Source organism: Nothobranchius furzeri, chromosome 3, assembly GCF_043380555.1.
Source record: "Nothobranchius furzeri strain GRZ-AD chromosome 3, NfurGRZ-RIMD1, whole genome shotgun sequence".
In the NCBI taxonomy this organism is placed as follows: Eukaryota; Metazoa; Chordata; class Actinopteri; order Cyprinodontiformes; family Nothobranchiidae; genus Nothobranchius; species Nothobranchius furzeri.
Genome location: NC_091743.1, coordinates 47,354,603 through 47,380,826, shown reverse-complemented (window position 1 = coordinate 47,380,826; position 26,224 = coordinate 47,354,603). Strand labels below are relative to the sequence as shown.

The 26,224-nt window shown below is 43.5% G+C and overlaps 2 protein-coding genes across 4 annotated transcripts; one reads left to right on the top strand and one right to left on the bottom strand.

Annotated features, from left to right (window-relative positions):
• Window positions 1-374: 374 nt before the first annotated feature.
• cav3 (caveolin 3) lies at window positions 375-3,622 on the top strand. The gene is made up of 2 exons (XM_015959819.3): window positions 375-634; window positions 2,554-3,622. The coding sequence occupies exons 1-2, from the start codon at window positions 449-451 to the stop codon at window positions 2,893-2,895; spliced, it is 528 nt and encodes a 175-aa protein (XP_015815305.1). The 5' UTR covers window positions 375-448; the 3' UTR covers window positions 2,896-3,622.
• Window positions 3,623-7,788: 4,166 nt separating this feature from the next.
• oxtra (oxytocin receptor a) lies at window positions 7,789-24,571 on the bottom strand. 3 transcript variants are annotated; one of them, XM_070549854.1, is made up of 3 exons: window positions 23,812-24,571; window positions 23,231-23,739; window positions 7,789-8,060 (listed from the first exon to the last, which is right to left on the bottom strand). In XM_070549854.1, exons 1-3 carry the CDS (start codon window positions 24,156-24,158, stop codon window positions 7,807-7,809), a joined length of 1,110 nt encoding a protein of 369 aa, XP_070405955.1. In that variant the 5' UTR covers window positions 24,159-24,571; the 3' UTR covers window positions 7,789-7,806. The 3 variants fall into 3 exon arrangements, with proteins under 3 accessions (XP_070405955.1, XP_070405956.1, XP_070405954.1); XM_070549855.1 differs by having other exon boundaries at window positions 23,231-23,700; XM_070549853.1 differs by having other exon boundaries at window positions 23,231-24,571.
• Between the last annotated feature and the right edge of the window lie 1,653 nt (window positions 24,572-26,224).

Below are 26,224 nucleotides of genomic sequence, written 5' to 3'. Positions count from 1 at the left end.
CATGTGAAATGTGACACAGACCCAGGTTCCTCTATGGAGCATTCCTTTTCTGTCCTTGGTCATTACATTATGATCATGTGAACATCTGTTTATTTATTTTTTTATATTTCTTTACTGAGGGTGTGTGTGTGTGTGTGTGTGTGTGTGTGTGTGCGTGTGCGTGTGCGTGCGCGTGCGCGTGCGCGCGCGTGTGTGTGTGTGTGTGTGTGTGTGTGTGTGTGTGTGTGTGTGTGTGTGTGTGTGTGTGTGTGCAGGGTGGGGATAGGGCTTGCAGCAGCTGTCTCTTGGCATGCCAGCAGGAGCGTCACAGTCTTGTTACAGGGTGTGTGTGTGTGTGTGTGTGTGTGTGTGTGTGTGTGTGTGTGTGTGTGTGTGTGTGTGTGTGTGTGTGTGTGTGTGTGTGTGTGTGTGTGTGTGTGTGTGTGTGTGTGTGTGTGTGTGTGTGCGCATGAACAGAGACTGTCCACCAAGGTTTATCCTCTGTGAGTTTGACTCGATCCAGACCAGCAGCCCCACCATGGCAGACCAGTACCAGTACAACGCCAACGAGGAGAAGATTGTGAAGGACAGCCACACTAAAGAGATCGATCTAATCAACAGAGACCCCAAGCAGATCAATGAGGACGTGGTGAAGGTTTGTGCGGAAGGACTCTAAACTTTTCTCTTTTCCACTGGACACTTTTGGAATGCATCGTTGTGTGTGTGAAAACAGCTGAAAACAGCATAACTGGGTTCTGGGATTACAAGCATGGGGACAGTTTATTGTACTGACTGATATTTCTTTAAATAGACCAGGAGCTATACCCGTTGCTAACGCAGAGCCCAACGTTTATTTTAGGAATCTGTTAGGGAGTTAGGATGGTCCACTCTTTACTACTTTTTTCTTTGCCACTGTTTATTTTCTGATTGTTGCCATGGAGAATATGAATATTTAAATTGTATCTGGACATCTGATATTCAGATGTACGACCATTTTTTCATAAATGTATTTATTTTTTCCCACAAATAGAATGAAGTATTAAATTGAGGTTTGTTTGAACAAAGACTTGAACTATGACATTATTTTTACATTTCTTTTAATGTTTTTTATCTTTAGACTATTAGTACCTTACATTTTCTTTTAATTGTAGTTGCTCCAAATAATAATTAAATGTTTATTTTTTTGTGGACATTGTAGGGTTAAAGACAAGCCTCTGTTTTGAGAAATAGAGATGATTCTGGCCAGACTGGCATGCTAACAGCTAGTCTAAACAGACCCATATTTACAGATTTCTTTATCTCTTTAATCAAATAATTCATAAACATTTAAACTGCAAATATAAAATGTTAATTTCTGTAGATTTTTATGATCAGCACTACTACAAAAGCATGTCCCCACCCGCTCCCTTCCCTCTGTTGACCAGGAATATTGGTGCTCCCTCGCCCTAGGTGCAAACCGGGGGGAGATCGTGCATTTGCGGTCCTTGCTCTGACTTTGTGGAACGGTCTAACTTTGACTGTTAGACTGGCGTCTTCCTTCCAGATATTAAGTCACGTCTGAAGGCCCATTATCACTGGGGTCTGCAACTTTGTCTTGATTTAAATTGTTTAATCGTTGTTTTATTTAATCTGTTTCATGCTGTTTTTATTGTGTTTTATTTTTCAATCTTTTGTTGTTTTTATTAATGCGACTGCATGATCAGCAGTAGATGTGAACTTCCTGTGCAGCCTTGCGAACTTCCTACAGGAACAACAGAATGTTTCTGTTAGAATAATCCTGTAATGTGATACTTGACATTTAAAAACGTTTATAAAACAACGTTTCATTCCTCAAGCTTTAATCCTTTATGTAACTCAAATCAGCCATTAGCTTATTTATTCATCCCTGATCTCTGTTTCTCTAAACTGAAGCTCTTTACGGGTCACGACCTTTCTATGGAAAACTGACTTCAAAACATCCAAATGCAAGCCTTTCCCCCAGCTCTGGACCATTTTGTCTAAAGATGTTAGTTTTGAAAAGTTTGTTTCCATCTCAGATGAAGCTGAATGAGATCCAGTCATTCAGGGGGAAAGCAGAAGCAAGCATCGTTTATTTCAGCCTGCCTCTCACTGCTGCTCGTACTGAACAAATCCGCTGGTCTGGATGCGGAGAAAAGGTTTTACATGTGCATCATGTCGGCTGGCGGATCTCTGAAGCTACAATTAGTAGCCGAGCCTCAGCAGAGATTGTAACAGCCTAGTTTTTCAGAAGGACCGGGTGGTGCATAAAGAAATCCTGAGCACAGACTGGAACGCTGTAGAATGTCCCTCATGAATTTTACATGAGAGCTACCTTTGATTTTAATAAAAAGCTGGAGATGAGGGTTTCTGACTGATCTGGATGCAGCGTTAAATGCCATTTCACCACTTTGACGCCGCATGAATTGAACAGAATTAATGTTTCTCTGCATAAATTTACCTTTGAACTCGTTGCAGCTTTCCAACGCACGAACGTCACGCTTATAGGAGAGGTGTGATGTAGGGAGAGGGCTGAAAGCTGTGCATGTGCACTAATGAATGCTTCTGTTCACTTAGGTGGAGTTTGAGGATGTGATTGCAGAGCCTGATGGGACACACAGCATGGATGGAGTGTGGAAGCTCAGCTACACCACCTTCACCGTGTCAAAGTACTGGTGCTACCGCGTCTTATCCGCCGTCTTTGGAATCCCAGTGGCTCTGCTGTGGGGCTTCCTGTTCGCCTGCATCTCCTTCTGCCACATCTGGGCCGTGGTTCCCTGCATCAAGAGCTGTGTGATTGAGTCCCAGTGCCTCAGCCGCATCTACTCCCTCTGCATTCAGACCTTCTGTGATCCCTTCTTTGAAGCTCTGGGCAAGGTTTTCAGTAGTGTGCGTGTAGCTCTGCGCAAAGAAGCCTAAGAACTCCTGCAGCACGGTTTAAAGAGTGATCAGATGGGGTGTGGTGTCTTTTTATACATCAAACCAGTCCTGACTCATCCTCCTCCCACTGCAGCACACTATTTCTCCACCCTCCTGACTTCCACTCAGAGATCTGAAGCCTGACGCGCCCACCGTGCATTCTGCTACCAGAAGCGCTGTGACAGCTGCAGCAGGCGGTGTGGTGACAGCTCCGGTACTTCCAGGCCTTCCTCACTGAGGAAGAGAAGGCCGAGTGTCACCAGAAGACTCTGAGTGTTCACGGTTCATAGTTTACCCCAAAAGCTACTCACTCAAGAGAAGAAAGATCTCATAATGCTCGTGTGGATGATGGCAGCTGCATGCATTAACCTCTGTAAGTTTAGAGCTTGTTCTGATGTTAATCACCTTTATTTTATGAATGAAATAGATTGAATTTGTCTCACTTTGCTTCTAGAGTTTCTATAAAACATTACCTGATAAAACTGATGAGTTTCTGCAACAACAGCGAGCCGCACAGGTGATCTTTGTCCTTTCGGTGTGATCAGTAGAGTTTTAAAACACCCTCTAGGTTGAGATTTGCACCTGCAAGCAATTACGTAACCGCTGATGGAATAATGTAAAACGTAGTTTTACAGTGTTGATTTGAATAAAGTAATATAAAATGTTAAGTGAATATCTCCAAAAAACACAAGAAATTAAACAAAAATGCTAAAAATGGCATTCAGTACGAACTGTGTGGTGTTTGGATGAAGCACCTCCATCCTGGAAGCTCTGCTCGGTGAGTTGTGACCCTAGAGGATGCTGTTGTGTATCTTTGAAGTGCCTTTATCTTTTAAACTCTTGTTGTAACTCTGCTGTTTTATTTCCCTCACAGCTTCAGACAGTCCGTTTATATTCTGCTCAGGAAAAGACACACTCTGTTCAAGTTTGGATTTCTATTAAAATAACATCAATAAAGAAGCAAAAGCTGTGGTTAGATGTCATTTAAACAGTCGCACACCAGAAAAATCTTCAAACTGGTCGCTGTAGTAGCTCTGGGAGAGTTTAGCCTGTAGCTGTGCAGCTTTTCTCCATCATTCTTTTCATTAAAAAGTCAAAGGTCAATGCATCCAAAACATTTACCTCAAGTTAGAGTTAATAAAGTTCAAAATGTTGTTTCAGTTTTTGTTTCAGATTCTATCGTTTTATAATTTTTCAACAAAAATATCCACAGAAACTAAGATTTATAATTTTGGAATGGCGATCTTCAGTCACATTTGCAACATTTTGATTTATTAAAGTGACATTGTGTATTTTTCCTGGCTATAGGGGGCGGTAGATACCTAAATCATTGCAAGCAAGAAGTATTTTTGTGTTGGAGTAAAGCCTGACTTATACTTCTCCGTCAGCTCCACGAGGGAGAGACACGCACACATAGACGGAGGCGTTTTGCTTTCGGACTTCCCCATCTCCTGGGAAGTGCTGCAAAGCAATTCCCTGCCAGGACAACAGAGGGCGTAGCGCTGTTCTGTGGTATCCTGTCATGTATCCGGTCCAAGATAGTGCATTTACAGTTGTGTTTATATTATGTTTTTGTATTTAAAGGGACTTGACGGAGTTTTGAATTTTTATGTTAGCGATTGCCCCCTCAGGCCAAATGCGTAACGGCAGCTTCAATAGGAGGCTCGTGCACGAGGCGTGCATGCTGTACGTGCACACTCCTTAACAAAAAAAAACTGCTGAGACAGTCCCTTGTGTGTGTGTGTGTGGGGGGGGGGGGGGGGGGGGGGGGGGCCCGGAGGACAGAGGACAGGGGAACGTGCAGCTAATTAATTAAATAATTTGGTTCTGTACCTTTCTCTTCAGCACAGCCGACAAAGGTTTATGATGGGTCAGTCCTCCTGCATGCTCAGATCATTCCCTTCCCTTGTTTGAAAAATTGTTCCAAAATGAAAGTTGAACCCACATCTTTTTTATCTGTGAATTCAATGCCGTTCAGCGAGTCTCAGATAAAAATTTGGGCATCTTACTGTAAAAAAATGTACCATTAATGTAAAAAAGAAACTCTAAAACAACTATGTTCGCATCCAGAATCAAACCGGGTCTTCTGCACAAAAGCCCACAGTCTAATTAGACAAGCTAAAGCACCAGCGATGTCTTCTGTATCTGTAACATTTATATTCTTGATGACAGCTGAAACAACGTTCAAAGAACGGTTCGGAGGGTGATGCCTGAGCGTGAACGCGCATGAAGCAGCCTGCTCGACCCGAGCATCTCTCTTTTTCTGTGATTTTACAGAAAAACAGGCAATCACAGTAAAAATGCCAGGGCTCATTCTACAGGACCAGGGCATTGCAGGAGAATGTATGAAGAAGAAATGTATTATTTCTATACATGTTTTGCCTGTCAAACTTCCATAATGCCCCTTTGAGAGACTTTTCAACAAGGACACATTTTTCCATCATTCTCCTGCTCCTCTTCATGCGCTCGCCACCTCTAAACCTACATTTCCCGTCATTTCTGTCCATGAATAAAAGGCTCTCTGCACTCCTCCAGTCATAGGTGAATAAAACTTTCATATTTTTAGAGGTTTTCCGCGTGGTATTCTTTAAGCCTGCCGCCAGAAATCCTGGGCTCTCTTAATGTTTTTGAGGGTGCAATGGCGGTTCTGTAGACGACAGCTGCATCCTGGCCAATCACAAGCTTGCATTCTCTGTCTCGTCGGACAAATGTTTAGAAAAGAGAGCTCGACTCAGTCAGTCCTTGCGAGGGCTCTCCAGCAGGCTCGCAAGAATGGATAATGGCGTTGCGTGTCTCCGTCTCGACATAGACGGAGAAGTATAAATGAAGCTTACAGACCTTACCAACGGATGCCCATTAGGGTCAAAAACCCTTGGGGAGTGCAAACTTCAGCAAAATGATGAGCACATCAGACTCCCTTTCATCACTGGCAGCAAGTGAAGAGGTAAATGTGTAAAACAACAATGTGTATGAATGGGGTAAGTTTTGTAACCATTTGTTACAAATCAGTAAATGCGTTTTGTCCTCATGGGTTCCCGTAGAAGAAAACATGGCGCCTAATATGGCGTCGCCCAGAGACAGACCCACTCCTACGTGTTTTAGACCTGAATTTTATGGTTATATGTTAAGAAGCTGCCAATATTTTTCAACAACTGGGCATCATTTAATTCATTTTTAACAACATTTTGATGGATGTTTCCAGAGATCAATGGTCAAAACTACACATCGTCCCTTTGAGTAAATTATAATTGATTTAATAATTTTATTTAGTGGCTTTAACATTTATGTCTTGATTAAAGAAGATAAATGTATAGTTTGTGTTAACGTGGATGTGATTTATTAAGGGGGTTGCCAAGGCCCCCCTGGCCATCCCGTGGGGGCACCACTGCATTTAAAAACAACAATTAAGAGTAAAAATGGAGTTTTATTAGTTTGATATCTTTTCATCACTTTCAAATGAAATTAATTAAATCTCCTTATGAAATCAGAGCTGACATTTAAAGTTTGTTTTGAAAAGGTGTTAACCTTTGGTCGGATATTTATAACTAGCGAGGTGTTATTTTGTGTGGCAGGATGAAAATGTCTTCTTTCATTCAATGGATCTGATGTTTTGTCCTTAAATGAGATTTTAAACAGCAGAATGCAGAAATGATATGGATATCGTAGAATATACTACACGCAAAGATATAGAAGTGTAGAATGATTCTGCAGAAACGCAGAAATGGAGCCTTTGACTGAGTGAATCAGGCTGTCGACTCTACAGTGATGCAATATTTTATTATCTGCAAAACATGAATAATCGGAAAACAGCTTCACCACAAAATTCACAAGAATATCAAATCAAATCTTGAAAGATTTGTTAATAATTATGGGATTTTTGTGCCTCTCAACTCCAGAACCTTCTTCTTAGTAAAGACTCCTGAATTCTACAAAGAAAACAACCAAATTAATACTTTGAATTTGTATCTTTTGCAGCTAAAAATACTAAAGATACTTCTTAAACTTTTGTCTAGCGGCAGATAAAAACGTCCTTGCAAAAAGCACGATAAGGATGAACCCTTCATAGCAGAACTGTTTAAATAGGACATGACAAGAAGCCAACACAAGGAGAATTACGGTATTTATTATCCAGGTTTTGTTTTCTCTCCCCTCTTGGTGTCACCAGGAAGAATAAATGTATTTAAAAACCCACAGATGGCCTCTGATTAAACAGCCACCTGACCCACATGATCACGTTTCCCTTTATTGTCCTGCAGACACACTTGCTTCGACTCACCTTCTGGAACAGGAGCCTCGTTAGTCCCCAAATGGAGCCGCAACAGAAACACAGCGTGCTCTCAGAAATTCACCTGGACCCAGAACTTCCTCAGTGCAGAAGGTGTTTATTTTCAAATCTGGAGGTAAAAGCTGGCCAGGAGAGCTTCAGCTTAGTGTAAATAATAGCCAGAACATGTTGTTGCTTACCGTTTTATTTGTTTTTAGCCAAATGTTCAGTGACAGGCTCAACATTTCACGCTTAACGAGATCCGGCATCACAGTTAATGTGTGCAGTTATGTAACGAGAACAGCCTCATCTGAACAACTAAAATCATTGATTTAATAAACTTCATCAAAAGTGTTCTACAGTGCAATAAAAGTTTTCAAAGACCCTTTAGGTAATGCTTGATGCACAGCAAGAAGTATTTTACATTTAAACTAAGACACGTGCAAAAAGAAACTCATTAGTCCTTAATTATCTTGTTAGAATTAAGATTTTAGCTTCACAGTTCAGTTTTGACTTAACGCTGAAATATAAAAGCTTGTGGGGTTTTTGTTTCCCCCCAAAACAGCCAGCACAGCAGCCAGGGGTGTTGGGGGGCGTTGGGAACCAGCATTGAGCGGGGGGGGGGGGGGGGGGGGCTGGGGGGGGGCTCATGTGGTGGATGTCTGCGTGATGCTCCTCTGGCTGCTGGTGCTCTTTATGGCGAAGGTGGAGGAGTTGCTCTTGTGGCTGGAGTCAAAGTCTCGCTCACAGCGGCACTGGGAGGACTTGAGGTAGCGGGTGGAACAGCACAGGAAGTTCTGCCTCAGGTCGTGGAAGAGATGTCCAGCGAAGCACATGTAGATCCAGGGGTTGCAGCAGCTGTTGAGACTGGCCAGCAGCATGGAGATGATGAAGGGCATGGCTGGATGGGAGAGGAGAAAGGGAGGGCTGTCACACAGCATTCAGAAACCACAACAATAACTATTAGATATCTTTGGTGTACTCTTACTGTGTCTAGTTTCTAATTCCATTTTTGGTTCTTTTTTAAAACAAAAAAAAAAAAGAACCAAAAATGGAATTAATAACTATTAGAATCTCATTAGAGCTGCTTTAGATGCTGATGGCTGTGGGATGATGGCTTTATTTTATTTAGTCTAATAAATAAACCAAAAGATCCTAATAAAGGTTGAAACATGGAGCACAACACCAAAGCGACATCTTGTGTGTGGAGGTTGTAGTTGCAACAATAGAACAAGGTTTCCAACCGTCGGGATTCCAGGTTTTCTGTCGATACGTGACGTTTTTTTACTTGGGTCCATCTGCTGTAGGCTTCACCTAAACTCCCTCTGGTTTTAGATCTTTTATGGTCGCTTCTTTTCTGAGAAGAATAACAACATCTTCTGGGCTTAGAAGCAGCTGCTTTATTTGCTGGGTCCACCATTTTCCACCGGGCCGTCCTCGCTGTGCTGAGAGGTCTGTTTGACAACCCACAACGGTGCCCTCTACTGGCTGGTAGATGTAAACATAAACCCAGTGATGTGCCCGTCAAAATAAATATTTGATAATCTTTTTGTTAATATAAATCTTTTAAAGGAAATGCTGTTCCTTCTTTCAGCACACCTCTAATCACCCCGTGGATATATTATTTTATAAAAATTATATCTTGTTATTAAATTGTTCCATGTTCAACCTTTGGGTTCATATTTCAAACACGCGTTTTATTAAATGTTGTACGCCTCATTTAATCTGAGTTTAATCTTGCTGTAATCCTCTGAGGATCCTTCACCTTTAACCCAACACACTACCCTGTTCTAAAAGCAGATGTGTGAACTCGTCACAGACGGGAAACAAGGGATGGAACAAACGATGCTTCAGCTCCATTAAGAGTCCCTCAATAATAACAAGTGAGAAGAAAAACAGGACTCCATTAAAAGTGGGCTGTACCTGTCATCAACGCGCTTTTCTCTTTAAGAGGAGGCATTAATGGACATAAATGAATCATATTAACTGTGATCCTAATGTGTCTTGTTGGTTTCTAACATCATAAGTAACAACCAACATAAACAGAACATTCTCTGCCGTGCATTACAATTACATAACCAACTATTCTGTAACTTTATTATTATTATTATTATTATTATTATTATTATTATTATTATTATTGTGTTGAGGACACCAGGTAAGTGAAAATACAGACCAATGAAAGAAAAGCAGCTCGTGCTTCTGTTCGTCTTGTTTCTGTTAAAGTTGAATGTCCCTTTAGGATTAATAAAGTTTTGTGACTTTGAATTTAATGATGTTTGACTAGTTTGTGACATATTTACTCAGTCAGCCATGTTGGAAGACACGTTCACAACATAGACAAGAATACGTAGACACCCCATTGGGCGTTGGAGTGCGTAACAGCGTTGCCGCCATATTGGACGGGTCTCCTCACTCTCCAAAGTTAACGCAGAGTGAGCAACTATGCCCGTTTTGTGCAGCCTACGCTTACAACTGGGATAGTGGGATTGAAGAGAAGGAGGAGGAGGAGGCACTACCCTGTGAGAGACTCCTGTCACGGCTCGGTGCGAATGACTTTTTTTGCCTCTGTTTGATAAGATGTTTGATGTTTTTGTACACCTGTTTTAGACCACGTACGTTTAACTGGATGCTTGGAACTAACACGCTGTATGTGGCCATTTCTTGGCTCCTGATTACGAGTTTTACCCCGCTAAATGGACTCTGCACACAGACAACTCAGCCTCTCCCCACTTACCCAGGAAGGCTTGTCTACTCGCGGGGAGGCCTCCTGGCGCTAAATCGAGCACACCCGGGGACTGCTCAGTCCCACCTCCCTTCAAGGAATATTATACCACTGGAGTTACTTCGGGGGAGACGACGGCGGCACACATGCAGGAAAAGAGGATCAAGAGGAGGCATACGGAACCGAATGAGGAGAAGAGGTAGTAGGCTTCCGCTACCGGCTATCGCACTGTCAAATGTGCGCTCCCTACGCAACAAAAGTGATGAACTTTCAACACTTCTGAAGTATGATCAGGACTACAAACAGACCAGCTTCTACTGTTTCACAGAGACCTGGCTCTCAGCATACGCTGACTTCCAGCTGGAGGGATATAACATCATTCGTCTTGACAGAGACGCAACCAAAACAAGGAAGATGATTGGGGGCGGCCTCTGCATGGCTGTCAACAGCAGGTGGGCAACCAACTACACAATAAGAGAGACTGAGAACTGTGAACATTACAAACTTTTAACAGTGTCTTTTAGACCACCCTACCTCCCACGTGAGTTTACTCAAATCACTGTCATCATGGTCTATGTGCCGGGCCCTGATTTTAACTTAGCTGCTGACGCCATGGCAGATAGTTTTAACAGGGCTGTCAACAGAACCGGAGATCAGCCAGTATTTCTTTTGGGAGACTTTAATAAATGCGACATCACAACATATTTACCTAATCTAGGGCAATATGTCACAACAGCCACAAGAGGGAGCAAGATACTAGACCAGTGTTATGGCAACATCCCAAATGCATACATCTCAAAGTCACATCCACCTCTTGGTAGATCAGACCACAATGTAATCTTACTACTACCAAAATACAGATCACAACTGAAGATAGGGGAAGTGGTAACAAAAAATATCCAAGTTTGGAACGAGGATTCGAGTGAAGCATTAAAGGGCTGTTTTGAAATGACCGATTGGGACGTATTCTTTAATGACAGTGGAAACAATCTGAACACGCTGACAGATGTAATGACCTCATACATTCTCTTTTGCGAAGAAATAGTCACCACTACCAAGCAAATAAAAATACACCCAAACAACAAAAAGTGGATCACAAAGGAACTTAAAATGTGCCTCGTGGAGAAGAAACGGGCCTTGCTTCAGAAGGACCATGAGCATGTGAGGGTGCTGGAGAAAGACTTTCAGAGGAAAGCCATCCTTGCAAAAAGGAAACAAACACAGAATGTGGAGCACCAACTCACATCTGGGAATGCTCGTAAGGCATGGCAGGGCCTGAACATCATGATGGGAAGAGACCCTGAGATCCCGCAAGTCAACTGCCATGGCTCCATCTCGTTGGCAGAACAGCTGAACGTCTTTTTTGCCCGCTTCAACGGTGGTTTCCCCCCCAGCCTCACTGAACCAGCGCTAACATCAGCGAGGAGGAGGTCACCACCATCCTGCGCTGCATCGACCCATACAAGAGCTCTGGCCCTGATGGGCTCCGTGGCAGGGTTCTGAAAGAATGCTCCACCCAGCTAGGTGGGGTACTCACCAGACTCTTCCAGCTCCTTCTGGACTTTGGCTGCGTTCCAGAGCAATGGAAAGAATCTGTGATAATTCCGATCCCCAAGAAAGCTCATGCAAAAGAACTGGGGGACTTTAGACCTGCGGCCCTTACATCAGTTCTGTGCAAGTGCATGGAAAGGGTAGTGGGGGGACACTTGACAAAATTCATCTCGGACCAGCTGGATCCCCTACAGTTTGCTTACAAGGCAAAATGTGGTGTAGAGGATGCAAGGCTCACACTTCTAAATGCTGTCACTAAACACATGGACTCTACACAACCATACACAAGAATCTTCTTCATGGATTTTTCTTCTGCATTTAATACAGTAGACACCAACATTTTGCTGGAACAGCTTTCAGATCTCAATCTCCACACCACGCTGCTTTTATGGATCCACAACTTTTTGAAAGACAGGCCACAACAAGTGTTTTTAAGAGGATTAAAATCCACGAAAAGTGTCATTAGCATTGGACTGCCACAAGGCTGTGTTTTGTCTCCAGTGCTTTTCTCAGTCTACACAAACAACATCCGGTGCCATAGTGAGAGAATGGCCCTGTATAAGTATGCAGATGACATGGCACCGGTGGCATCAGTGAAGACATCGGAGGACCTGTCTAAATATCAGCAGGCGGTCAGCAATCTGGTCCAGACATTTGAAGACTTTCACCTGGGGCTGAATATCTTAAAAACTAAAGAAATGTGCTGTGGGGCAGTCAGTGAGGCAGAAACATCCCTGTTCAAACCCCTCAGCATACAGGGTCAGCCTGTGGAGCAGGTTCAGTAATTCAGGTATCTGGGAACAGAAATTGATGACCACCTGTCCTTTGCAAACCACAGCAACGGTGTCTACAAGAAAGCACTGCAAAGACTCCACCTGCTAAGGAAGCTAAAGCTTGGGTTATGCTTGACGCATTCACTTTCCACGCGGTGATGCGGCTCGCGGATGAAACGCGCTTCACAACTCGCAGCTTTTATGGTTCATGCGGCTTGTCTCTGCGGTGAGCCAATATTCTCCCAAACTGTAGGGGGCAGCATGGAGCTCTACGGCATGCATCCAACACTACACCATAGTAGAAGTAGAAATTACTGTTTACAACATGGCATTTCAGCATTTTTAACAGCGTGCTCGTCTTTTCCGACAGTGCGAGCTATTTCTCTCCAAGAATTATTAACAACATGTTGATCACGGTGATCTCTGAGAGCTGAATCATACAAATGTCTGTATTTACGAACCTCTGCCATACTAGTTCTTGCCGGTCCGCCATGTTTTTCCGCGTCCGTCCGTCCGCGTGGTTAGAAATTTTCCGAGGTGCGCGTTGCGAAAATTCTGGGCCGTGCGGAGGCGCGGTGGAGGGGCGTGGTTGTTAAAATGACGCAAAATGATGCAACTTTTCCGCGCAGAGCCATGCGGACCTCGCGAACGCGTCAAGCATAAACCAACCTTAAGAGCACTCAGTGTGAACAAGGACATCCTAACAACTGTATATAAATCACTGATTGAATCCATTCTAACTTTCAATATTACAGCTTGGTATAACTTTCTTACAGTTAAAAACAAAACACAACTCTCTCGCATTGTTAAATTAGGCAGCAAAATTACAGGTTCACCTCAGATCCCGCTTTCTTCACGAGAGAGCAGCGCATAGGAAGGCTACCCTGATCAGTGCAGACTCAACCCATCCATTGAACCCACATTTTCAGCTACTTCCATCGGGAAGGAGCTTCAGGGTTCCATTGGCCAAGAAAGGTGTCTATAAGAAATCATTTGTTCCCACCACATTTACAATTTTGATTTCTAAAGTTTTTTTTACGACGATAACATTCTAATACCTTTTAATTGTCTTTTTATATATTTGTGTGAATGCGATATGGATTGTATTGTAAGGTGAGCCATGTCATAGGCAAATTTCTGCCTCTATTCAAGGTGGACAATAAAGTTTATCTATCTATACTATTGAAAACAGATCAGGTGGGATTACTAGTGACTTTTCCAGCCTACCTGATGGGATTTTATATTTTAATTTATTTTGTAAAAAATATATTAAAATTTAAATCATCATGCCATACCATGTGGCTGGTGTTGTGAAAAAACTTGATATAATGTGTTTTTAGTTGGGTAAGCACCTTCCTCAGTAGAAATGAAAGCACTGGGGGCGAATGGAGACCCATCTAAGATGTTAGCTGGTCATTACAGCAGCTCCAATTGACCCTTTGCACCGACGTCACCTAATCACATGGGTCCACCATGGTGGACGGCAAAAGCATGTAAACAGTGAGCGACACGATTACTAAACAAAGGGAAAAGTAGAGCCTGAAATTGTTTTTGCGATCAAAACAAAAACAAAACTCCTCCAGCATTCTTTCAACTAGTTTGTGTCCAGTTCAGTTATCAGAAGAAGTAGCACATCTAGCTGGGGCTCATAGAGAGCGGTATGTTAACTAGCTTACCAACGTTAACTTACGTTCTCTCTGCAGCTGTTCACCGATGTAAACATGTTGCTGACTTTAGCTAAATTCACCCCTCTGGATTTATAACATTATGTTATAAACAGCGTTTCACTTTACACCAAAGCTGATTTATAAAAAGTCCGGATCCCTACCAGCTTCTGTTGCTGGTGGTGTTACCGGGTTCAGCTGCCGCTCTCACACCGGAATGAGAAGATCTCTGAACGCCGACGCTCATATAAATAAATAACGTAATTTTAACACACGTAATCATACATCGGAGCTTTAATATTGTTAATAATTGTCTCGCTTTACACTACAGTGCACGGAGCGCAGCCTCCGTGGTGAAATACCCATCCATCAGGATTATCAATAACTTGTATAAACACATCACATTTATCCCTGTCCCTGTCTTACTCGTGAAATAAATGAACGTTAATCTGACCAGGTAAAAACATGTTCACTGCTAATCTGAGGCCTGCTAGTCCGCTTGATTGATCGCTGCAGTTCATCTCCGTCCTCAGTCTCCATCAAAGTTATTAAAAAGAAAAAATGAGTTGAGTTTACATCCTTGTCTGTTAGTGCAGCCGACCACGCAGCAAGCTAAAACCATTTTACTGTCAAATCAACTAAATAAAAGTGATAAAAAGCTACAAACTGGCTTGTTTTGACTACCTTCACTGGAGTTTCTACGGGTGTAAACGGTCTTTTTGCCGTCCATCATGGCGAAGGAGGCGGTCACATGAGTGACGTGACGTCACGTGCAAAGGGTCAATAGGCAGCGCCAGTCCACGGAGCGTCTATGTATATAAGTCTGTTGTCCACCATCATTCCTAATGACATGTTAGTAGCAGAGGGAGCTTGTTCAGCTGAGACAGACTTCATTTATATTCACACTTAGTCAGGATCTGTGAGCAGAAACAGAAACGTTACCAACCGTAACACTAGAAGTCCCAGAGAAGGGTCATTTAACATTTCTACCTTTGGAACCCAGAGATGGGTCGAGTGACCTGAAGGATTTTAGCTAACATTGTGTAATGAGTTGTGAACAGCCACTTCTGTTTTGTAAATAAGGTTTTCCAGGTCCAGCTGTGAACAAAGACCAGAAGCATTTGTGTCTGCATTAAGTCAAGAGGACTGAAATGTCAGCATGAGAAATATACAAAAGAACAACTGTTATTTGTTTCCATGTTTTTATTTTTGTCATAAAAATTATACAAATAATACAAGAAATAAAACAATTTCACACATATTTACACTAAGCTGCAGTGGGGGGCTGTGTGTGTGTGTGTGTGTGTGTGTGTGTGTGTGTGTGTGTGTGTGTGTGTGTGTGTGTGTGTGTGTGTGTGTGTGTGTGTGTGTGTGTGTGTGTGTGTGTGTGTGTGTGTGTGTGTGTGTGTGTGTGTGTGTGAGTGAGTGAGTGGCATCAGCACTCTCTCAGCAGTCCGTCTGCACTGTGGGAACATACCTGGCACTGCCAGGGTATGACTCTGGTACATTTGCCACATGTATATTTGTAGCAGTCAGCACATCTCACAGTTGCACAATTGTTTGTGCAACGATGGTTGACCTGACACTTTGCCCTTTTGCCAGGGCTGGGTGTGGAAAGTTTTTGCCGAAGCAGTTTCTCCTTGCGTGCCTTCTTCTCACTCACATGACCGTCACCCAACTGTTTTGCAAGCTCAACCAGGAAGTTCACCCGTCTCTCCTGCACCCCAATGCATGCCTGATAAAGCACATGTGCATTCAGTGCTGCCATGTCAATCATGTTTTAGAACACGGCGACTGGCCATCTCTGTGTTCCTGCACTCACGCTGTACTCCCCCACCATTTGGTCCATCACATCCACACCGCACTTTGTGACCGTGTTTGGCTTCCTTTTGGTGGTATCTTCAGTCTCAACCTTGCTGTGCAAGCTGCTGAGAACGTAAACGGTCTTCTTCCGTTTGGGCGCATAAACTGTCAGTGTGGCACCAGTGGTTGAAAACACCTGAGTGGTGAATTCAGTGCGGTCCATCTGTCTAGCGGATTGAGGAATACCCCGGCGACTTTTGTTGACTGTGCCGAGGATAGTGGTTTTCCGGCTAAGCAGTCGTTGCGCAAGTGACAGTGATGTAAAGAAATTGTCTGTGGTTACAGTTCTGCCCTTGTCCATGAATGGTTCCATTAGCCTCATCACTACACTCTCAGACAGTCTCTCCCCACTGGGATGACTAGGGTCCTTGCCAAGATATGGGAGGACATTGCAGATGTACTTTGATTTCAAGTCGCAAGCCACCCAAAACTTGATGGCAAACTTGTCCGGTTTTGTTGCAATGTATTGTGGGAAACAGCAGCGAGTCTTTGACGGGAAAAGCTGTTCATCAATAGTGATGTGTTGACCAGGGTTGTAGGATGCGATGCAGTTGGTGACAAACGATCCCCACACGTCGGAGATTGCAGCAAACTTATTGGTCTCCGCTCGCTCACTGCATGTGAACATGTCATCAAAGCGTAAGTGTCGCATGATGTCTTGGAAGCGGTTTCGGGCTATAGTTGCAATGATCCTTGGGTTTGCCAGGTTTGCTGACCAGCTGTCACGTAGTGATGGAACCTTGGTCACCCCCCGCAAGATAATGACTGCAATAAATACCATTAGTTCAGGGAGATCCAAGAACCAGTCCACCTGCTCTGTGTGACGTGCATGCTGAGTAGTCCATTCTTGAATGGTTCGAAGCATGTCAAGAGTGCTAAAACAGAGGAAGCTCTGAAGGCGACTCCAGATACATCGTTTGGCCTTAGCCGGTGGCTCTCCAGTTGTGGCGTAAGGTTCTATTGGAGTGATATGGAGACATGTCCCCACTTGTTTTTCACACCACACAGTGCCATCTTTTGAGGTCTCTGTCAGCGCACTCCCCAACCGAGCTCTCTTTTTTGGTAGAGGAGTATCCTCATCTGCAAGATAAACAATTTTAAATTAACTTTTTGTTTGGTTCTAAATAAAAAGAGATAGGCAGGAAATGAAAATAGGTAGTTTGAGAAATCTAACCTGAAGACAGCTCAGAGTCCGAATCTGGTTGAAGGACTATGTCTTCTCCATCTGAGTAACAAGGGTTGGCCTTGCTCACGATCAGTTCCAATGCCTGTTGAGTGGTTAGCCCAAGCCCCCACAATGGAGCTCTAAAATTGAGTCAAACCCAGAAGTACCAAAAATTGCAGTTCCACCCTCATCCGCTGGGGGCTGGTGTCAGAAGCGAGCAAATCCTCATTGACTCCCATGTTAAAAATACCAATTTCACAGCAGAAATAAACATGTTTACAGTCTGGTACCAAAACATGTTTTTGGTTTAAATTATCTAGTTTACACTCATGACAACTCTGAAGGGGGTGAATTTTTTTCTCACTCTTCTGTTTAAGTGTACTAAAAGCCTAAAATTCTGTATAATAAATGAGCATCAGACCCACGTGACCACAGAGCTAGCTCCGTGGAAAGGCCGCTGTAGAGCCTCGGCCTGGCTTGGAAACTGTTCCGGGATTTTGAGTCTCTGTATTTGTGTATTCTTCTTTGGATATTTTTAGTGCAATTGTTGGACAAAATGACTTGCTGTGGCATTAATTGCACCAATAGAGCGTCCAAGGAGTCTCCACTTCATTTTTTTTGGTAAGTAAAATTATATTTATGTATTTTAGGTCACTGCCGAGCTGAGCTTAGATTTTAACATGTACTGTTTAACCATGAAATTTAAATGTAATAGGGTAAAACCCAGTGCATTTAACATAATGCTGCACTTTAGAAAATGGGTTGAAATATAACATGTTGGTGGAGCTGGGTTCCGACTATCAGCTTGTGGAGCTTTCGGGAGACCTCTGTGTTCCACCCAGTTTTACCCAGCAGTCAGCCCGGCGTATCTCTGACTCAGAAGCTCTGGTGTTGAGCACAGTTAACTCCGGTTGTAGCTAGGTTGCTACCTCCGTTAGCTTAGCTCCCACCTCCGTGTTAGCTTTGGGTTAGCCAGGGTTAGCTTCGGGTTAGCTTGTAGCTAGTTCGACCGGGTGTCGTCAGTTGATCCCAGCCTTACAGCCCCACCCTCAGCTCCACCTCTCTTCCCTTTTGTGGAATTGTCTGGGCTTGACGGAACCTGTGACACGGTCAAAATGGCGGTGGTGGCGCCATTTGGCCTCAAAAACGTGATATCGGAGCCTATGGAAAGGAGATGTCCAGTATATTTATGTAGATGGGTTAGCCTCCTCTGCATTGTTTTTCTTGTCAACAAAATAGGTGAAGCAGTCACCTATTTATCCTCCACAGCACAAAAGGCTGCATGCAAATTTCTGTAGCTGTTGCTCAGGACGGCCCTGCAAAAAACACAGCTGGGGGATGGGCAGGCACTCTCAGGAGCAGCTTACACTCAGTCATTTTGAACCAACTTATCCCCAAATTTTGAACAAGTTTAAGTTGATTTATAGTTTGTTTTTTCAATTAGTTTGGCTCATTTCTCGAAACTAAGATGACATTCTCAAAATTCAAGGTGTATCTGGCAAAATCCTCTATATGGTTTAGTGAAGCACCATGGAACCGCAGCAAAATGTCATATCTCTACCAAAACAGGTCACTCATGTTTAAAAAGTGAAAACTTCTCTCATGTTTTCATGTCTCATGTTTCTAGTCCTCTCACATTTGGCAAAATGACCTGGATAATGCGGCACAACATCATGTGACTTTTGTGTGAATTCACCCCCCCCCCCCCCCTGCTGATTCCTCTGGCAATGGCCACATTTACAAATGAAGGGATGCTAATTGGAGCTATCAGAGTCATCAGTGTGGACGTGTGGACTAAAGGGTCTTTTGACCCTGCTTCAGGACTTCAGGGGGGATGTTGAAATTCTTGGGACTTCTAAAAACAATCGTGTGAGCTGTTTTTATTTTCATTTGAGAAGATGATGAAGGTGGAGATGATCCAAGAGCTGCTTCTGGCCCTTGGGTTGTGTGTGTTTTAAATTCAGGTTGTTGCTTTGTGGTTTTGCTCATTTCTTCTATATTGAAATACGCTCAGATTGGACGTTCTAATGAAGGCTGCATCTTTACCCAGAGGCTTTCTGAATCGGCCTTATTGGAGACAAAACGATCTCCACCTCTCCACCTCCCAACCCCCTAATCGGTAGATAGAGTAGACATAAAACAAGAAGATGCTGACCGGCTGCAGCAGCATGAGTCCTGTAAACATGTCTGAACGTGAGAGGATTGTGGCGATACGTTACACCGGTGAACCGGATGTGCAGGATGACATTTACACTGCCAACTCCACTGTCCACCTGACATTTGGCAAATGAGTTTTGGCTCGTGTAATTGGTTTGTATCCTGTGTTTGACCTCGAATTATAGGTTGCTAATCTGTAGAGTTATTTTCCAGTTTCCTGTCCCTTCTTATCGGGGCTGTCGCTGAGATCTTAATACAACCTGGTGTAAAATGATCATTCTAAGGGTCAGGCTGGGGGAGACATTCAGTGCTTCCTATTTCACAGAGTCATAGGTTTTATAATCCACCTCTGGAATGTAGTGCAAGGGGCACGGTGCTAAAGATCAACTGACAGTTATCGGGAATTTATTATCAGAGCAGAGGAGAGTGCAGGCTGGAGCTAATTTGAATAATGGGAGCACCATCATGAGGAGAGCTGCTGATTTGGCTCTTGGTGTCCTTCACTGGGGAGTGATAGATCACACAGCAAATGAAACGACAGGCTAATCACCCCCCCCGAGGGGTACATCAGTACGGCTGTGAGAGCTGGTGCTGACCCGAGCCACCGGCTCCAGCTCAGCACATCCTTAACTCTGACTCTCGTTCAGGATGGTCCACACGCATTAGCTGGTTGAACTTCTCACACAGCTGGCCGTTAGTAATCCAGGACGCGGGGACTGAACTCGGAGCGTCGTGTTCGTCAAGCTCTTGATGAAAATCAACACACAAGGTGTGAGTCAGCTCTGAGGCCATCCGGGAGATGTTTCCTTCTTCTTCACTCAGTTTCTCCTTCTCTTTGGAATTTGTGTGAGTCAAGGATTAACCTTCATCTGTTCATTTGTCCACCCTGTAATGAAATGTGAAATCACCCGTCCCGGACCTGGAGGACAACAAAGCCTGTCCCCGTCTTCTGACGTTTTCAGAAATCTTTCTGACAAGTTTGATCAGGAAATTAATACTTCCTGAATCTGTCCCCCTAAATCTATCCTCCTGAATCTTTCTCCCTGAGTCTGTCCTCCTGGATCTGTCCCCTGAGTCTGTCCTCCTGGATCTGTCCCCTGAGTCTGTCCTCCTGAATCTTTCCCCCTGAGTCTGTCCCCCTGAGTCTGTCCTGCTCAACCCTCAAGAGCCCAAGCCTTTTAAAATAGAAAGCAGGAATAAATACATAAACTAATTAGGAAATAATGAAATAATATAAAACAAAGAAGTAAAATAATTTTGATTTATGTGGAGATAGGATGTCACTGGGAAATGGTCTGTGACACCAGTGTCCCCACGTGTCCACAATCTGTCTCATCATCGCAGAGTTACACCAGCTCATGTATCCAGGAGGACCTCAGGGAACTTCGACTGGATGTGATGAATCTTTCATATATATAACTTCTGTTGGAACTCTTCAAACTGTTTGTTTTTAACCTGACCAAAGCGTTCATCTGATCTGTGAAGGTTTTCTTTGCAAAAAGTCGTTTTTTTTTTTTCAAATGAACCATCAAGTTTAAACATGTAATTTTATTTCTCAGTTTGCTGTAAAGAGACTCAACAGACTCTAACAGAGGTCTTTCCTCTTGGATGAGCTTCATTTTCCTATCACTGACTCTGTTATCTGCTCACCCAGCTCTCCTTCTGTACACAAACACCTGCACGTGTCACAGACGTCAGCCTCCTCCCTGCAGCCTCAGCAGCAGGAAACAGATTGATCACCTTCTTTTCTATTCATCCTCTGGAAGGCCTTTAGCTTGTTTCTCATCTCTAACTCTGAGCGCACGGCAGAGAGAGGAGAAGCGTCACAGCCGATCAGCTCCTCATCACGCATGTGTCGCTCCCTGTAACACATCAGTGTGGCTGACACCTTAGCGTAAAGTGTTGGTTTACGCTAAACAGTCGTTAGAGGGATCAGTTTTACAGAAATCCAATAAAGGAAAACATCTTCCCCCTGGGTTTGGTTACAGAAATGTTTCTGCTCCGAAACCAACAATAATGATTATTTTTAGGCTGAAAGGAGGAAATCTGAAAAACTGTTTATTTACCTTATAATGTTCAGTAGCCTACCTCTGCAAAACGCAAATAAATAAATAAATATTTTAATTCATATTAATTTATTCACTTCTAAAATTTTTAAATGAGGTCATAAGAGCAGATGTAAACCAGCCAGAGTCGCAGGCGCGCAGATAGGGTGGGGGACGGGGGGGGGGGGGGGGATCTGTCCCCCCCAGATTCAGATCGACCCCGATCCGTCCCCCCCAACTAAGGCCAGAAAGAAAACAAAATCAGAGGTTAAGTGCTTGAAGCTCCTTTTTCCAATTTCATTGAATGCAGCATGATGAAAACAAACACTGACTCTAGAGGCACAAAAGTGGTTGCTGTTAGGATGCAGGATGAAGCGAAAAAGGCGTATTTAAAAAAGACCAACAGTGTAAGTAGGCGGGACCGATCTGTCCGTTTATGCATGTTGGTTCTAGTTTCAGTACATTGTTGTCAGTGTTGGGACTTACTCGTTAAAATCGCCAAAGCCTCATTGCTGACTTTAACAAGTCTCATCTACAAATACGATCCCTCGTGAAGTTACTACTTTACACCAGAAGATAGTGGAGATGTTTAACCTTCAGGCTGAGCAAAGTTTGGAAGATTTGAGTTTGAAAAACGTCTCCCGCCGAGAGGCTCGCAGTCGGGGAGAGGAGGAGAGGTGCGCGACATGAAGAGCGCAAATATTAGATAAAACGTATAATTGCCGGCAGGTCTGGTCTTTGTTGACTGATCACTTTGTCTGGTAATGACTGACTCTGATTATGAAGCAGAATATTGACTCTGATGAAGAAATTCACTCATCCAGGCAGAACGATTTACGCTGCTCCAGCATCAGACAGCTGGTGCTGCACGAGAAGTGTGTGGAGTTTACAAGCTCCAAACGTTGGGTTTGATGTTGGTTTAACCTTCTCTGGGACGTGATGGATGTAGAAATGATGGTAAAAACACCGCTAACGTGACAGACGTAGCGACAATGTAAAAAATAAAAGCTGTAAAAAGGGGCAGATGCCGATGCGTTATGTATGGAAGTCAAGTGTGCCACATAATCATTAAAAAAAGCTAAATATCAAATTTAAAAAGAGATTTGTATATTCATATATAAATAAAAACTTTCTAAATGTAATGAAAATTTCTAAATAACATAAAATACGAAGGAACATCTGTTGGTCAGGCTGATGGGAACCACTGCTCTAAGTGATAAGTGAATTTCATTTTTTAAATATATTTTATGAGCAGTTTTTTAGGGCTTTTATGATTTCTGTAAAGATTAGTATGCTGAAAATCAGTTAATGTTTTGCATAAAGCATGAGGTTTTGGTTAGTAATTGATTGGGAGAATAATGACTGATTTGGATAGTGTTGATCAGGCAGAGCTTTGTTACCAGCGTTCCACTGCATAATGGCTTCAAACACGTATATAAAAGTGTTAGTTTTTACGTAAACCATTGGATGAAATTACGCAAACTGACTGAGCTCTAGTTAAGGCGCTTGCAATAGTTTGTGTACGTGCGTGTGTGTATGTGTTTGGGCGAGGGTACATTGGAACTTTGTCCCCCCCAGTTTGAAAATCCTATCTGCGCCCCTGCAGAGCCGTCCGGCACAGGGAAGTCTTTGCAAGGTGTGTCCAGTTCTGAGCAGAGGAGGCTGCTGGTCACTGGTTGAATGTCAGCACCCCCCCCCCACACACACACACACACACACACACAAAGGCACTAGGGCTGCTTGATGCGCGGTGATTTGATTAATGATTAGCCATCAATGGGTCTCTGCAGCGCTAGGATGCTCAGAAGAAAGTTGCCTCTGCAGCTTTTGAATACTCAATCAATACCATTGAGTACAAAACCCGCCGCAGAGTAAAAAATAGGAAATTAATCTGCTTGAAAAATACTTTTCAGATGAATTGTTTGGAGATGACACTGCCCAGCATGAAATCCAGATGTTACCACAGAATCAACAACCTGAGGTGGATAATAAGTGCGCACCACCTTGTTTTTGTCCCATCGTGTCTCTTCCACTGGGTGACAAAAGCCTTCAGTTTCGTCGTTTCCAAATGCGTAACGAAGCGCGCAACCGTGGCGCGCTTGTTATAATAAACCTGAATTCAGCCTACCTTCACGGGGCGCAGCTGGATCCCATGCAGACCACATCTGGACAGAGAAGAACGGGGTCCAGCAGACGATGTATGCCACGACAATGACAAAAGTCATTTTCACCGTGGTGATCTTCGCCTTGGAGATGAGCCTCACGCTGCTCACGCGCGCCAGCGTGTTGCTTTTGCAGGTTTTGGGCGTGAGGTTGATGCACTGCTCACGTCTGGTTTTCAGTTTAAAGTTTTGCCATATTTTGAAGCTAATCAAGCCGTAGCAGATGCTCAGAATGGCCACGGGGATGATGTAGATGGTGAGGCTGATCCACGTGATGTAAGCTTTGGCTCCCCAAGGTTTCACAAAGTCGCCCCAGCAGTCGTACACCCCGGACCCAAACGGACCGACCTCTCTCAGCGAGAAGATGAACATCTGCGGGATGCTGAAGAGCAGGCTCAGCATCCAGGAGGAAACCACGTAGAAGCGATCCTTCCCTCTGTGCAGAGACCGCAGAGGCTGACAAATAGCCAGACATCTGTCCACAGACATTAAAACTAACATGTAAGTGGAGGCAAACATCCCCACGACCTGCAGATATTTCACCAACCTGCACAAGATGTCCGGCCCGTAGAAGCGGAAGGTAATGTCCCAGATAAGTTGGGGGAGAACTTGAAATATGGCCACGACCAGGTCAGCGATGCTCAGGTGCTTCATGAAGTAATACATGCGAGACTGACTGTGTTTGGTGGTGTGGATGGCCAGCAGGACGCACAGGTTCCCCGCCAGCGCCAGAAACAGCACCAGAGCGAGCACCGTCACCTCCACCTTCGCCACCTCCTCGTTCCGCTTCAGGGGGTTGGTCTGGTTCAGCCCGGCGGTCCCGTTGAGAAGACTCGAGTTCCTCCAGGAGTCGTTGAGCTGCCACATGTCACTTTCATTTGAGAGACTTTCCATTGCCGCAGTATTGTCCTCTGCAGATGCGCGCGCGGAGATGGCGAGGTCCCGCTGTGGTTACCTGGAGTGTTTCCTCGCGTCCTCACTGGTGCCAAGACGGAGGGTGCAACATGATCAGGCTCAGCTTGAGTCTCCCAGTTGATAAGAGAAGGGATGGACGAGGACTTGGACGTCACCCATGCTCCGAGAAAGCAGAGAGAAAAGAACAAACCTGTCTGCCCATCTGAGAAAATGGATCAAGTAGTTTAGATAAAAACAACAAACAAGGACTGCTCTTCTCTAAACTGCTCTCACAAATAAAAAGGTTCAAACAGGAAAGGATAAGAAAAGCTGCAGCTCCAACATCTTCCGTGGTTAGAGTCAGAATGGCCAGCAGCATGGCGCACGAGAGCCCCTGATGTAAGGTCCTCACTTGCGTAGCGGTCTTTCTCATGTCCACCACTTGGTGGCATGTGTGCTTCCCAATCAAACGAGATTATTGAAATCAGGATTAAAATAGCCATGCAGAAAACAAACAAGAAGCAGAATATTATGAGATTTATTTATTTGTTTTATTTGGATCCCCATTAGCTGCCACAGCAGTGGTTGATAGTCTTCATGTGGTTCATTGTTTCAAAATACAAAATACATTTAGCAATACGATTAAAACCTTAAAAAATATTACTTTTACAGTTTTAAAAGCTGTAAAGGCCAACCGATACACTGGACAACCTGCTGTCTGCTCACCGTGAGAACTAAACTATAACAGACCATGCTTTCTATGCAGGAGCCTTTTTTATGTCTTCTTAAAAGTGCTCCGATTTTGGATTTCCCTAACACTACCTGGGAGTGAATTCCACTCAACAGTCCCTCCATACAGAAACGTTTTCTTCATAAAATTACTTCCAGGTCTCGGGACTATAACCTTGTTATTGCTTAGTCATGTTATGTGCTCAAGGCGTTATCCACTAAGTAATATTATTTCTTAAAAATGATGTAGTTATATTAGTCGTAACTTTTTGCATAAACATCAGAAGGCTGTATTCTGCTTTTGCCTCCACAGTTAACCATGACAATTAGAGATGCATCTCGTGCACATTAGTTCGAAGAGGACAGTTCAAAACCACTCTGGCTGCTCTGTTCTGAGCCATTTGTGGTTTTATTAGATGCTCCTGGGCTGCACTGAACCAAACTACTGTACAATACTGTAAATGAGATAAAACAAGACTTTGAACAACATTTATCAAAACAGTGGGTGAACAATATGCAGATACGGCCCATCATACTGACTGCGTGGTGATGCGACCAGGACTATAAGTTCTCTAATCTAACGCCCAACACTTGGTGACCTGCTCCACCCCCTCAATGTGCAGATTTAGTGAGGTAGTCATCTTCACCCAGTCCTCTGCTGTGTTTAGCTGTAGACACTCATTCAGTTCAGGTATTATTGACGCAGCAATGAAGAGAGTGACGTCATCAGCATACATGACCACACCAGCGTTTTCATCAGCATATGGAAGATCATTTATACATATTGAAAATAAAAGTGGCCTTGTGATAGACCACATGATTATGCAATACTATCAGACAGGCCGCCATAGAAAAAAACTACAGACCTATTTGACAGATAAAAAAAACGTTGATTTGGGGGTGACTTGCTCTTTAAATTGACAGTTTTTCCCCTTACATTATATTATGGTTTACACAAGTCACTGACAGTCATTTCCATGTGGGATCTTAATTGTTGAGTTTTTTTGTGAAAAAATTGTGAAAATAATTAGCATTATCATGTGGTCTAGTAATAAATTGTCCCTCATTTTCCACACATTTTGGAGATGATTTGGCCTTTTGCATGTTCAATATTTTCCCACAGTTTTTACTATAATTAGAGTTATGGATTTATCTTTAAAATAATCTTTTTGCTGCGATTTAGTTTTGTGATCTCATTTCTCTTTTTCTTGGTCTGACCTTATTTCTCAATGAACAGTAAGTGTTCCTGTCTACAGAACACCCTGAGTTTTGAGCAATGGCTTTAGCGTTGTCCCTTAGAAGCATCAGAGATCTCCACTCGCTATCCAACCAAGGTG

Bases quoted from the DNA above. Each gene is read 5' to 3' on its own strand.
- cav3 (XM_015959819.3), top strand. From the start codon at position 449: ATGAACAGAGACTGTCCACCAAGGTTTATCCTCTGTGAGTTTGACTCG. The intron at 635-2,553 runs GTTTGTGCGGAA...CTGTTCACTTAG, and splicing joins TCAATGAGGACGTGGTGAAG to GTGGAGTTTGAGGATGTGAT.
- oxtra (XM_070549853.1), bottom strand. From the start codon at position 24,158: ATGGAAAGTCTCTCAAATGAAAGTGACATGTGGCAGCTCAACGACTCC. The intron at 8,061-23,230 runs GTAGGCTGAATT...TCTCCCATCCAG, and splicing joins TCCAGCTGCGCCCCGTGAAG to CCATGCCCTTCATCATCTCC.